Source organism: Bombus huntii, chromosome 1 (genome assembly GCF_024542735.1).
Source record: "Bombus huntii isolate Logan2020A chromosome 1, iyBomHunt1.1, whole genome shotgun sequence".
NCBI lineage: Eukaryota > Metazoa > Arthropoda > Insecta > Hymenoptera > Apidae > Bombus > Bombus huntii.
The window spans coordinates 14140404-14153465 of NC_066238.1; the positions used below are offsets into that span (position 1 = coordinate 14140404).

The 13062-nt window shown below is 36.6% G+C and overlaps 3 protein-coding genes and 1 long non-coding RNA gene across 6 annotated transcripts; 2 read left to right on the plus strand and 2 right to left on the minus strand.

Annotated features, from left to right (window-relative positions):
* The first annotated feature begins 97 nt into the window (after positions 1-97).
* LOC126869492 (39S ribosomal protein L38, mitochondrial) lies at positions 98-2485 on the plus strand. 3 transcript variants are annotated; one of them, XM_050626124.1, is made up of 7 exons: positions 98-237; positions 605-788; positions 970-1113; positions 1198-1528; positions 1606-1764; positions 1854-1990; positions 2074-2485. In XM_050626124.1, the coding sequence occupies exons 2-7, from the start codon at positions 650-652 to the stop codon at positions 2364-2366; spliced, it is 1203 nt and encodes a 400-aa protein (XP_050482081.1). In that variant the 5' UTR covers positions 98-237; positions 605-649; the 3' UTR covers positions 2367-2485. The 3 variants fall into 3 exon arrangements, with proteins under 3 accessions (XP_050482081.1, XP_050482071.1, XP_050482089.1); XM_050626114.1 differs by having other exon boundaries at positions 134-352; XM_050626132.1 differs by having other exon boundaries at positions 134-287.
* LOC126869790 (synaptonemal complex protein 1) lies at positions 2216-5368 on the minus strand. The gene is made up of 11 exons (XM_050626781.1): positions 5248-5368; positions 4759-4961; positions 4552-4656; positions 4270-4434; positions 3956-4204; positions 3617-3762; positions 3338-3484; positions 3018-3259; positions 2764-2931; positions 2519-2674; positions 2216-2357 (listed from the first exon to the last, which is right to left on the minus strand). The coding sequence occupies exons 1-10, from the start codon at positions 5351-5353 to the stop codon at positions 2571-2573; spliced, it is 1635 nt and encodes a 544-aa protein (XP_050482738.1). The 5' UTR covers positions 5354-5368; the 3' UTR covers positions 2216-2357; positions 2519-2570.
* On the plus strand, positions 4118-4763 carry LOC126869836 (uncharacterized). The gene is made up of 3 exons (XR_007691027.1): positions 4118-4261; positions 4341-4443; positions 4512-4763. It is a non-coding gene; the product is annotated as an uncharacterized LOC126869836 (long non-coding RNA).
* A 163-nt stretch (positions 5369-5531) lies between the features above and the next one.
* LOC126869446 (locomotion-related protein Hikaru genki) lies at positions 5532-12635 on the minus strand. Its single transcript, XM_050626007.1, has 11 exons — positions 12068-12635; positions 11677-11997; positions 10892-10974; positions 9793-9955; positions 8401-8574; positions 7686-7820; positions 7429-7572; positions 7100-7312; positions 6774-6980; positions 6607-6695; positions 5532-6461 (listed from the first exon to the last, which is right to left on the minus strand). The coding sequence occupies exons 2-11, from the start codon at positions 11804-11806 to the stop codon at positions 6345-6347; spliced, it is 1455 nt and encodes a 484-aa protein (XP_050481964.1). The 5' UTR covers positions 11807-11997; positions 12068-12635; the 3' UTR covers positions 5532-6344.
* Between the last annotated feature and the right edge of the window lie 427 nt (positions 12636-13062).

Consider the following 13062-nt stretch of genomic DNA (forward strand, 5'->3'; position numbering starts at 1 on the left):
ATTTTCAATGATCTTCTCGTTCGAACGTCGACGCACGGTCATGGGTACATTAATGTTTGTTAGTGCCGTACGAGGGCAGCACATACCCTTTGGATTTTCCGCATTGTAAGTTCCCGTTAAAATCATAGATATCATCTGATATCACTTATACAAGTATAAATAATACATACACAATACGCACGAGTTCCGATCTTAACCTCCCGATGGTATTGTTGGCTCATTTGTTGCGATCAATCGGTAAAACCAAATTTATTTATTTATATGAATAAGTATCTTACACATATATCGTACGTAACGTTTCAATCCATTTAATTTTTACATTCTCGAATAACCAGTGAAACTCCGATGAACTGCTCGTATTAACATTTGAAATTATTCTACTTATTGTCAGTTTTTCGTCATTTTATCTCAAATACTTGACATTTTTCAAATTTATACGAGTATAAAAACGCGGCATATTAATAAATCAGTCAGAAAATTATGTTCTATTTTAATGACATTTCTAATAAACGTTTTCAAATTTTAACCTTTATCGAAATTTTAACCTAATCGAAACAATTTATTTCCAATGATTTGAAATTTGTTCAATCTTGTTTCGTTATAGGAAAATAATCGATGTGTATATTGTGCATTTAAAATCCTACAAGTTATGGCGAATCCTGTTTTACGAAGTTTTATCAAAGATATACCTTCACGCTTAAAAATTCGTGTCGAACAAGTTCGACATGGACATCATCTTCGAGGAAAACCACCAACTATCGCTCTCACTTTGCAGCAACGGCTCCAATGTAAGTGGAACAGTTTTATGGATATCTAGGAAACTAAAGCTGAGCATCACAGTCGTTATATGTATAAGTGAATTTGCTCAGAATTATGAGCCACATGACAACATATTTGAAAAACATTCAAGCCAGTGAGGTGAACCTCTTTTGATATAATTACCTTTGATACCTTCTTTCTTTTTTATAGTGCTGAAAGGACCAAGTCCAACTAAATTAAACATAGGTTTTCTTGCTTCAAAACCCTCATTGCAAAAAAAACAGGCTTGGATGGCTGAACGAAAAATCAAACGAGCTAACATGGACTTTGAGAAAGAAATAAGGAGTGGACAGTGTAAGTGCTAAATTTCTGATTGAGACAGTCACATGTGTACATGTGGTATTCATTATACCATGGTATCCTATATGTGTTTTACAGTGCCATTAAATTTAGAAGAAGCAAGAAATACTTGGTTAGAAACAACTAGTCCATATGATATTCAAAAAATCGCAGATCATTATAACATTTTCCAAGATTTATTTGGAAATGCTTTTTTCTTTCCTGTTGTACAGCTTGACATCAATTACAACATAGACGATAATGATACTCTAGTCAAAGTTTATACAGGAAATGTAATAAAACCTGCAGAGGCACATACGTTACCAAATGTTGAATACAAAGCCCAAAAGGATACTTTATGGACATTGGTGATGTGTACACCAGATGGTAATTTGGAGAACTCAAACAACGAATATTGTCATTGGTTTTTGTAAGTTGACAAGGTGTTTGTTACCTAAGCAGTTCGGTCCATAGAATTAACTTACACTCATTCTTCTTCCTATTTAGAGGAAATATTCCAGGAAACAGAGTAGAAGAGGGTGAGCAAATAATGGATTATTTGAGACCAATCCCAGTTAGGGGAGTAGGATATTATCGTTACATATTTATCCTGTACAAACAAAGTCAACGCCTAGATTATGCAGAATACAACAGACTTCAACCTTGGTAAGTAAGAAAGTGTTAAAAGTAGATCGTATAGTGTGCGATAATATCATATCGTTACGTTTCATTTAGATCGCGTATTTACGTTTAAGCTTACAGTTAAAAGAACGTAATTGGAATACATTGGAGTTTTATCGAAAATATCAAGAATATCTTACTCCAGCTGGTCTAGCATTTTTTCAAAGTGATTGGGATCCCACAGTGAGAGAGTTTTATCATTCTGTACTAGGTGCGTGTAATCGGATTCAGTATTTCTAACGTACTAATGTATTATATGTCTATATATACGTACTTACAAATTTTTACTTATAGATGCAAAAGAGCCGATATTTCAGTATGACTTTCCAAAACCATACATTAAACCGCAAACGTGGTTTCCATTGAGACAACCATTTAATCTTTATTTAGACAGGTACAGGGATCCCAAAGAAATAATGAAAGAATTTTTGTTAAGAAAACTAAAAACCGTTGATCCTTTCAAAGAGCCAAAGGCACCTCACAAGTATCCAAACGCGTGCTATATTGATAAAAGAATACCCTCTTGGTTGAGAGTACAAATAAAAAAGGAACGCTTGGGATGGGACCGAGTTAATCATCTGAAATAAAATATTTTATAAAGAAGAGATTTGATAGCTAAAATCAGTTGTAAGATAAAGAATTTGTGTATAAATAAATAAAGGAAGAATATCATATACAAAAGAAATGTAAACAAATGTAAAGAGAACATCGAAACTCCATGCGTTCTATTCGAACATACACATAGACAGATGTTGTAACTTTTATCTCGAAATGGAATGAGAAGAATGGCATCACTCCAGTCTTAAATAAGCTTCCACAGCTTGTTTACTCCTTAATTTAATCTCTGCCCGCGTTGGCACCGATGAATCAATTGCTTGATGCTCGACGATGAGACCTAAGAAACATTATGAACATATTATATTATGGAATCGAATGGGATAGTTCAAGTATTTATTGTATCCTGTAGATTGCTATTATTATCACCCGTTGGTTCCACTTCCGCATCTTTGAACTTGATCTTTGAACGATAATTGGAGACGTAAGTTTGATACAAGTCTTTCGCTCTCTCTTCTCTGTCTTTGTCCAGTTCGAAATTGCTCATTCCGAATAGTGCCCCTACTTTTCTACTAACAGTGGACAATAATGCTAAACCTAGAAAAAGATACGGGACGATAAGAAGAATATGTAGGCGTCCAGAAAAATTTACTCGCAACTTTTATCGGTCTTTTTTTCATCACCTTCTGTCTCCATTTTTTCCATCATTGGTATGTCGAATCGTTTATCAAATTCTTCCGTTGGCTTTCTCGCTACTATTTTATTACCTCTTTTAACACAAATCAACATCGCTACCATATTCTGCAAAGCCGCTCTTATGTCCATCAGTAATTCACCGCGTTCCTTTTTTGAATTTTTTCGTTCAAGTTCACGCTTCTTTTGCATCGCGATCTGTTCCAGCAAGATATTTTTGTCCGCGTTATACCTACAAGAAAATTCATCTGCATACACCAGTAGCAGTGCGCATACTAAGAAAACTCTCGCATGACAAAACATCACCTACTCCTCAATAGTGGCTACAAGGGCGTGCTCGAAATTAGACAGAGTGGACAATGCCTCATTTTTCTTACTTAACAACGAATCACGCTCCTTCACGTTCCGATCAAATTGTTCCAACAGTCGTGTTCGTTGTTTCATTTGTTCTTCCAACCTGATGATGATTTGCGAAATAAACGTTTCGAAAGAAAAGTACAGTTTATAATGAGAAACTACGTTAGTATCGCGCTAACATTTTTTCAATTTCTCATTAAACTTTGTTAACTTTTGTTAACCATGTACCTACCTTGAAAGCAATTCTCGATAAGAATGGACCAACAATGAATCCTTGATTTTATCGAATATTCCTTCCAAATAGCTTATTTGCTTTTCTAACGCATTATTCGATGTGGTTCCAGAGCGTATAATTTCTGTAGTTAATATCCCCTCACTCTGTTACACACGCAACGACGTTTAAAGTTTAAACTTCAAAGTAGTTCATACGTAGCCACGTACTTACTCGTATTACATTAGTTGAAATATCTTTCTTTTATTTCGTTTTGTTTACTTTTATCAACAGCAGCAACACGACTTTACTCTTTACCAAATTACTCTTATCGCAACTTATTTACTTTATAACACTTACTTCGGTTCGTATGAGGGATTGCGCGTACGACCACAAGTCCTCTACTTGTTCACGTACGATCTCCAGCATACGTTCTTTTTCCTTCATGTTATTCCAAACGTTTCGTGCTACACGTTTGTACTTTGATTCGATGTCATTCGTTTCTTCGGTTGCAAGTTGACCCATTATCGTTGTTCGAAGTATCACTTTACATTGACTTATACGATCTTGTTTCAAGCTATCCAATAAAATTTCGTGATATACCGCATCCTACAAATACGAATTTTCAATTAGCTAATGAAAGGATAATCGCATGGTGTTAACTAAGTAAGTACCTTTTTTAAGATTTCAAGTATGTAAGAATACGTTAAATTTATCGCCTTTGCTGCATTTTGTCTCGCAACAGATTTTTGATATCGCGACACCAATCTTTGTTGCGCTCGAGTCCATGGCACGTCTTTCTCTTCCTTGTAAATATTGCACAGCTCTGCGTGTTCTACCTATATCATGTACGTATATATGTATGTCGTGTTATATACATATTTCCATGACTATAGTATAGTTTATTCTTTCTTAGGTACATACAATATGTATTTAGGTCGTTGGACGAAACATACTTGTAGTTCGAAACATCGTTTCATCTTTTGTTTCTTCTCGTAACGAAGCTTATCTAATTGACAGCGTTTCCTATGGTTTTCCTCGCAAATAGATTCACAAATGTGCTACGCGGGAGCAACGAAAAAGCCTATCGTGAAATGTTTGAGCCGTTTGGACCGTATAAATAATAATAATCGAATAATAAAATAAGAGGAAAAAGGATTTACTTCTATTTCTCGGCCTTGGCATTTTAATCGTAAATTTTTACGACTTCGTAATAAACCACGTACATGACCTTTTGGAATTCCTTTCGTTATCTCGTTAACAATTTGACGATAATTGTTTACATCTCGTTTGTACGTACTTAATTGCCATGATATCTTTTTCTTTAATTTTGTAGCATCTTGCAGTCTTATCTTCTTTTCGCGTGCTAGATTTTTAATTAACGAGAGTTTTAATTAACGGTCAACAGTCTTATAACGTAAAAACATAAACGGTTAATTGTGAAAAGTTGGTGAATTGCATATATGTTGCCCCGAAGAAGGTGGAAAGAGAAAAGCAAAACATCGATGATGGAATTGGAAAATATTAAATTTGATTTGACGTTCAGCCGAAGATATCCGCGCTCATCTCGTGTAGTATACCTTCTTATAAGAAATTTTTATTTCGTTGTAAAATCAACTATGACGCAAGTGACTACCACGAGATTCCCTTACCATGTAATTTAAGGATCCCGCGATATTGTTCTAATTTATCTTTAGTCGACCATCTTACATCTTTGATTTTACGGAATGTCAGTGGAATTCGTTTCTGAAATAACATTTCAGTCAGTAGACCGTTGGTAGAATGATCGCCATTGATTCGTTGGTATCACAAACATTATCGTTGCGGTTCGCTACGATTCGCGACAGTTTAATGGTTGTGTTCAAAAACCAAGGAATGGCTGACAAAAGTTTAATAGTTAGAGTAACTGCAAAAGATGAAAAATAAGAGCCCGAAATCTTAGAGAATAACGTAATTTTATTTTACATACAAAGACGTATCACATACAAGGGGAAAATGTGAGATTCTATAATCTTCTAAGGGTTAGAATTAGGCATCGTGTAATCTATATCGCATTCATTTATTGCACACGTATTATCACATACATTCTCTCTCTTTCTCTCTCTCTCTTCTTTTCCCTCCATTCTTCTACTCTTCTCTCTTTTCCTTCTTTATCATCTTTGTCGTCTCATTCTATTTCCTATTCTAAATTCTTTGTCATTCTTGTTTTTAAATATCGTTGTTCCTCTTGTTTCCTTAGTTTCCCGGAATATATTATAATAATATTTTGTTAGTAAAAAAATGTCTGATATTATTACGGATCTGCATTTAAGCATTCACGTACAACGTAGCTAACCACGTTGAGCTGGAGTCTAACGGTAAGTTTATGTATCGTTGTCGAAATTGTTATGCACGAAGTATTATACATACATATCTCGAACAGCGATATAATGTCAACGCTCACGATATGAGATTGCAAGAAAACGACTGGTTAGGCAATTAATCGTTTTGAATGCATACAAATTCGATCGTGTAGCTTCGTTGATATGTATCATTTATTCTACGATCAAACACGGTCTATTTTGTGCTCTAGATCGTATATGCTTTCAATGGAATCGTTTAGATTGCCGCATAATTTATTAATCGAGCGGTACGCGATTGGCAATTGGGCGATATGGTGACATGCAATTGCGTGTTTGTTCGCGCCTTACAACACATTGGTACGACACTGGTTATCATTGATGAGATTTTTAAAGAATTCATTTTCTCTTTAAACATCTTTATATGACCTACAAGGTGGTGGGGGAGCACTCCATATTCCATTTTCTCGACAAGTTGGCTTCCTTACGGGTTCCAATGGTGTAACGTATCCCGGTGAACAAGTTACCTGTTAAGCGATCAACGTGATGAATAAAAAAAGAAAGATGAAAAATTCGATTTAATTTATATACATATGTGTATACAGATAGATCTATAGATAAGTAGGAGAAAATTAGAAAACGAAATTAAAAAACGATAGATTAACCTGTTACCTGTATATTATCACCTGGTTTGTACCAAAATTTAAGAGGTGCGATTCGTCCGTGAGGCGGATCGCCTGGGTAAGGACATCTCACTTTACCTAATGATATGGAAGTGTTATTAGTAACAGAACGAAATCCGTCCGATTAAATACTATGTCCATGGTATGAAAACTTACAAACTGGTGGCGGATGAGACCATGTTCCGTTCTCTGTACATATTACAGAGGCCTCGCCTAACAATTGATGACCAGGCACGCAAGCAAACCTGACAAGTGCACCAACTTTGTACATACGCGTTTGGTGTTTTCTTCCTGAATTATGGCGATTCGTTTGTTCGATAATACGGCCACTCTTTGGTATCGACGGAGTCGGGCAGATGATTTCTGCAAAATTGATCACGTTACGCGTTTCCTGCGTTATCGATGTACGATATATATACAGTATATATATACTGCACTTTTTTACGCGAGTAAATAATAGAAAAAGAATTTACGAAGCCTACCCTCGCAACTAGGCGTACTTCCGCTCCACGAACCGTCATCTTGGCACTCTATGCTCTGCGATCCTAATAATCTATGACCCCACATGCAGGCAAATACCGCTCTACGACCAAACGTATTGTTGTATTCGAGAAGTTGCAACCTTGTATCATCGAATTTATCTATAGGTGGACATACGATTGTTTCGCATCGCGGAATTTCGGCTGACCATTTACCTGGGAAAGTATTTATTAGTGATAAATACTATCGCTGTCGCCACGATCTCACCTCAACTCTTCCTTTCATCTTTAATTCCGTCCACAATATTACGTACACATATATAATCCCTTACCGTTGTATTGACACGTTATACCAGCTGCGCCTTCTAGTTTAAATCCAATTGGACATTCGAACGTTGCTCCGTGACCCATACGCGCACCTTCGATCTTACCGATTAACGGTGGTTTGGGTAGGTTCAAAACGGGACATTGAACATCTGCAAATATGACAATGCATTTATTTCGTATGCGTCCAAACATTTGCTCGTACTGGAAAATAGAAATTTGCAAAAGGGGAAGGGAAAACAAAGAAGAGGGTAATTGAACTTACCGACAACGTGGACACGTATGGAGTTGGATAATCCACGAGGTGTAGAGCACGTGTAAACTCCTGAATCTTGCGTTTTCGCATAATATATCGATAATCGATACTTCCAGTCTCTTTCACGAGCAGCGATCGCCCATCCTGAATTGTCGAAAAGATTGTTACAATGACTAGAACTGTACTATGCGATTGTTAGTTGTCGATCCTAATGATCCTTAACGTGCTCGTCCAATCCCTCGTACTCGAAGGAAGAACTAAAACGTTAATCACGATATCGTTTCCCTTATGAATCTTGCCTTCTTTTTCGATCGGCAAAGCCAAACATTTCAACATAAAACGAAACTTTTATCTAGCTTTTTGCTACACGTATGCGACAAGCGTCGATATACCATCGTATAAATATGACCGATGTAATCGTATAAACTATTACAAGAATCGATTGGGAACCCATACATAAACCGATAAGCTTAATATTATGTTAATTTTTCTGAATTAAATTTGGCAAACAATGGTTGACTTCGTTATGCATTGCATATATGTATATATAATTAATCTAGCTGTAAGCATCTCTTAATTAAAAACGTCTCAACATACAACTGAAGAAAATTATCTTACAATTGTAGGAGACAATTTATTTATACATACGTATACGACAATTCGTACGCTCTGTATCGCAATGCGCAATTCGCAATAAAACGTCGACGATCGTCAGAAGGCTTACCGGTCAAGTATTGACGAAATGTCGAGGTCCAAGTCCATTCTGGATTACCAAGTTTTCTAGCGAATAGGCATTCCAGGTGAAGAATGCTTCCAGGATAAACGGCGAGAGCACCAGATGGCTCGACTGCTGCTGAACCGGCCGGTAATCCAAACACGATCGTTGGCGGTACATCCTCTGTTTCTCCTCGAACAATCAACGAGAGGAGAAATATTAAATGGAACAGGATTTCGTTTCGGTAAGGAAATTGCAGAAATGGCAAGAGAATTCCGAATAGCTAGGACTCCCAACTTTATAAGGCTGTGTCCTAATTGGACGTCCCATAGCCACAAGTGCGACAATACGACAGTGTTCATAAATATGTATGTTAATTGCATAACGAAATAGAAACGGATAGGACAGTGGTGGAGCTTGAAGAAGATAATCAGTCGGTCGTAGGACAGTGCAATGAAGGGAAAGCCAACGTAGCAGAGGGAAAATTCATACGCCACTTGAGAGGATCGCACAACAGAGCCACAGCAAAGTAGGATCGCTTCCCCTTCGTACGGGTCAGAAGATGATCGAGTCAGGCAACGAAACCTTTCAAAATTTGAACATTTTTTAATGTTAATACACATTTCATTAATACAATAGTGAGATTTTCCTAATTAAAACCAGACCAAACAGGATATTGTTATTAAAAATTGGCAATGCTACATTATCCATATATAATACTTCTACATAAAGTTTACTAGAAAATTTAACAACGTGGATCCATGTATATCACATGTCCAGGTATATTAACTTTGAGTATTGCATTCAAGTATATTGTTTAGTACTATTTTTATATGTTTATACACATTTTATAATATGAAAATAAAATGTAGAAAGTGGTACAAAAACGCTTCATTGTAAAGTAAGGATATATTTTTGCAAATAGCTTTTCTAGCTACTTTGTACTAGGCTCTTTTTGTACTTCAAAAATCAATAAAGTATGATTTCTACTGGTAAGGTATGTAGTTTAGACCTCGTTGGCGGACCATGCGAAGAAGGATTAAATTTCAATCAACTGGAGTGACGAATACGACATTGTCGCATCGCACGTGTTGTCACTTTGGACGCTGCCATAAAACATGCTATGTTAGTTTGGTGTCGTGCTGATCAGTCCTGTACGATCGTCGCTGTGCAACGTCGAATTAAGATACATAGAATAGTACATACCAGACGTAGATATTTCCAATGATTGTCACACCTACGTATACGAGTCGATATATTTTAACCAATAGTTTCTATTGCGTTTCTGCGATCAATTACCTTATCTTGTAATTTTTGTAAGAAATTACGAATAAGTAACGAATTATACAGGTAAAAGAGATTACAAAAAATTAGAAATAAGAGAAATATTCATTTACTAACCGGTATAATTTGAAATCGCTGTCGTTGGAGTACAAGAGGGTAGTTTCCCGCTCCAACTTGCATTACGACAATGCAACAGAGGATCACCGACGAGCTTGTATTTGCCAAGTTCTCTGCATCTTACCGTTACCCGTTCCCCGTGTGGTACAGTGATCTTGTCTACCTAGTGACAATAGTGCACATGAGCGTGTTTATTCTAACAACTTATTTGATGAAACTGTAGAAAAGTTATGTCCTCCCTGATTTCGATAATTTTTTTAATATGTTGTAAAGCTTAACATTTTGACCACCAATTTCCTGTACATGCATCTATCGTTAAATAAGCTGATGGCCATGATTCCCGAGATGTTTGCAAAAAATTATCTTCTGTTTATATATACAAACGAGGGTGAGACGAGCTTGTGGTAAGGCCCGTGAACAATTGAATATGCGAGACTGTAAAAATGTCTATTATGTTTGAATGAGAAATGAATATCATCTAGTGAGGCAGCTGGCAACGCTTGTGTTATACGATAACAAATATTTCATTTTGTAAAATAATATCAATTATTCGTTCTCCTATTATTTTTATAATTAATTTGTTATTATTTTACATAAGCGTTGTCAGATTGACACAAACCCAAATACCAAATATAAATTCCAATATATTAATGATATTCATTTTTAATTACCTTATAACAAATATTTCTTACAGTCTAGCATATACAATTGTGCACGGGGCTTTAAACGTGTATGTCCTTACGCACGCACAGTTATGGACAGAATTCACTGTAATGGTATCGATGGTTTCTTGCGAATACCTTGGAAACTATGATCGATCGACAGCTGCATGTACAGGAAAAAGTTTTTCAGAATGTTAATTTCTACAACATATCCAAAAATCATTAAAATCGGAGAGGATATAGCTTTTCTACAGTTTCACCATTTATTTTCATTATTCTCGGGAAGAACGCGAGTTATAGCTAATCAGATCAAGCTAAACAAAGTAAAGAATAAAATACTATAATTGTCGAAGGAAATATATCGATGTTACTCCCCTCTATTCTCGTAACGAATCAGAAACACATTCAAAAGGCTAATGACACAGGCAATAACTTACAGATATTGTAATATTCTTGTAGGTCACGATTAAAAATGGATGTAATCCTTCAAGTTTACAACCTCTATGAAATCCGTCGGAATCTGCAAAGGGATTATAGTTAACAATGTAACAAAAAATATGGATTAAAATGACTAACAATAGGAGATGACAATAATCATGAAAATAATACATTCTTAATTACTGATATCTTAAGGTTAGGTTTTTTCTTTTGTGATAGCATACTGCCTGCTATTTGTAAGAAGCCGATAAAACAGATTTTTGAAACAATTTTTATCGATCAGAAACACGAAGCACGTGTTCATCGGGGCATTGTGTGTATTTACGAGTAGTATTTGCTGTATGACGCATGCTCAGCGTGGTTTCACTGGACGTTCAATAATAGAGGTAACCGCTTTCGAAAGTACCCAGACAACTTTATCGATCCGACAATTTCGTTTGTAGAAAAGCATTCGGTTGAATAACATTTTTCGTCGGATCTACGTCACGTTAATTTGTCTTTTCGAACAGTCTTCGTGGTCATTACAATGAAATTATTATTCCACCATCACACATGGGATCTACTCGTATTTGAAAACATCCATCTTACCGACAATGCACTACGGTTTTACAGATTTTTGATAGTTTTGCGACGTAAAGATAACGTTAATATGTGATTCTATCTTGCCGACAAGTTCATCTATTTACATTTCGTCAAAGGCAGATAATGCGCGAAGTGATTTCCACACTTTCAATTACTTTCAAGTGGTATTTCCCCCGCAGAATTTATCGCAGCATACACTCACCTATTTTTTTCGCCGTGCAAAAAGTAACTGTTGTTACAAGCCCAAGTAACAAAACATAAAATCCTGCACTCAGTTTCATGCCATGCGCGCTTTCAAAGAATTTCCTTGTTCTTTCTTTCTCGATGGACATACTGTTGGTTTTTGCATATCAAAACGAAATGTTATTCGAGTCACTACACTGGAACTTGATTTCGATGATAATTTCGCATCGACAGTAGCTGGAATTTTCGTAATTCGGAAAATCGTTTGTTTTGTTCTTTGGCATTCTGTTTCACAAGCATAGTAAATCGCACGTATATGGATGGCAAAGATTCAACGTCACTGGAAAATGAAAAAAGAAATAAATCGAGGGAGAAGAAATGGTTTACGTGTGACAGAAATACGAACGCACCTGCGTTTCGAAGATTGACCAACTGACCGAAAAAACACGTATATGGACCGCGAGGAATGATTAGCGATAGAACCAACGTCACCACTACCTTCATCGCTACGCTCGTAAACGATGCGTACCACCACTCGCGGAATTACGGGGTGAGACGTTAGAAGGCAGTATCGCCCGTGTAGCTTACTTGCGAAAGCGCAGGCGTGTAACCGACGCATGTTACATCATACTTCTATATTCAACACATGTGTACACGGAAAGCTTTCCAAAATTTTTGTTTCATCTTTAAACGATTTTACACATTTTGTAATATTCCTCTTCCTTTCGCATTCCACTTTCGTTTTTCGGTTTACCCTTTGTGATTCTCAGCCTCTACATGTGTTTTCAAGAGTTATGCTTCCCAAGTCCACCTCCCAAACGCATTTCGGAGGATTACCGAATCTGGGATTTCCGAATCTGAAGTGCGCTCTGAAGGTTTACGTTTGAATTTTTTTGACACCTAATCGGCGATCAGAAGGGTCGGGTCTAGGATTTTCGATAGCGAAATACGATTGCTTCCGCGGTCGTCAAGGTTTTAGGACGTTTTTGTGATCTGTAAAGTGGCGTCGCCCGTGGACTATCCGCGAAGCTGGTCGAGGGGTCGCAACAGGGATTTTCGGATCTCAAAGGGCAAATTCAAGGGTCATGTTTAAGATATCGAGACCAAAGTGCATTTTAAATTGTCACAACCTGGATATTCGATACTCAAGTGCATTTCGAAGGGTCATGTTTGGCATTTTCAGTACCAAGTACATTTTGAATGGTCATGTCTTGGATGGTGATTCTTGTAAATATACTTGGGAGACGAAGATCTCAAACGTAAAGCTTAAAAATGTACTCAAGAGCCGAAAATTTCAAGCATATGCCTTTAATAATACACTTGGGAGTCGAAAATCTCAAACCTAATCGTGGTATCAGATATAGATGGCTTGGTGTGACAGAGAAAGTATAGATGGGTTGAGATA

Excerpts from the sequence above, each read along its gene's own strand:
- LOC126869492 (XM_050626124.1), top strand. The coding sequence starts at position 650 with ATGGCGAATCCTGTTTTACGAAGTTTTATCAAAGATATACCTTCACGC. Across the intron at positions 1,114-1,197 it reads AGAAATAAGGAGTGGACAGT|TGCCATTAAATTTAGAAGAA; the intron begins GTAAGTGCTAAA and ends TGTGTTTTACAG. Across the intron at positions 1,991-2,073 it reads GTTTTATCATTCTGTACTAG|ATGCAAAAGAGCCGATATTT; the intron begins GTGCGTGTAATC and ends TTTTACTTATAG.
- LOC126869790 (XM_050626781.1), bottom strand. The coding sequence starts at position 5,353 with ATGTTATTTCAGAAACGAATTCCACTGACATTCCGTAAAATCAAAGAT. Across the intron at positions 4,657-4,758 it reads GCCAAGGCCGAGAAATAGAA|CACATTTGTGAATCTATTTG; the intron begins GTAAATCCTTTT and ends GCTCCCGCGTAG. Across the intron at positions 3,763-3,955 it reads AATCCCTCATACGAACCGAA|AGTGAGGGGATATTAACTAC; the intron begins GTAAGTGTTATA and ends CGTGTGTAACAG.
- LOC126869446 (XM_050626007.1), bottom strand. The coding sequence starts at position 11,806 with ATGTCCATCGAGAAAGAAAGAACAAGGAAATTCTTTGAAAGCGCGCAT. Across the intron at positions 7,313-7,428 it reads TATAACGTGTCAATACAACG|GTAAATGGTCAGCCGAAATT; the intron begins GTAAGGGATTAT and ends ATACTTTCCCAG. Across the intron at positions 6,696-6,773 it reads GTCTCATCCGCCACCAGTTT|GTAAAGTGAGATGTCCTTAC; the intron begins GTAAGTTTTCAT and ends CCATATCATTAG.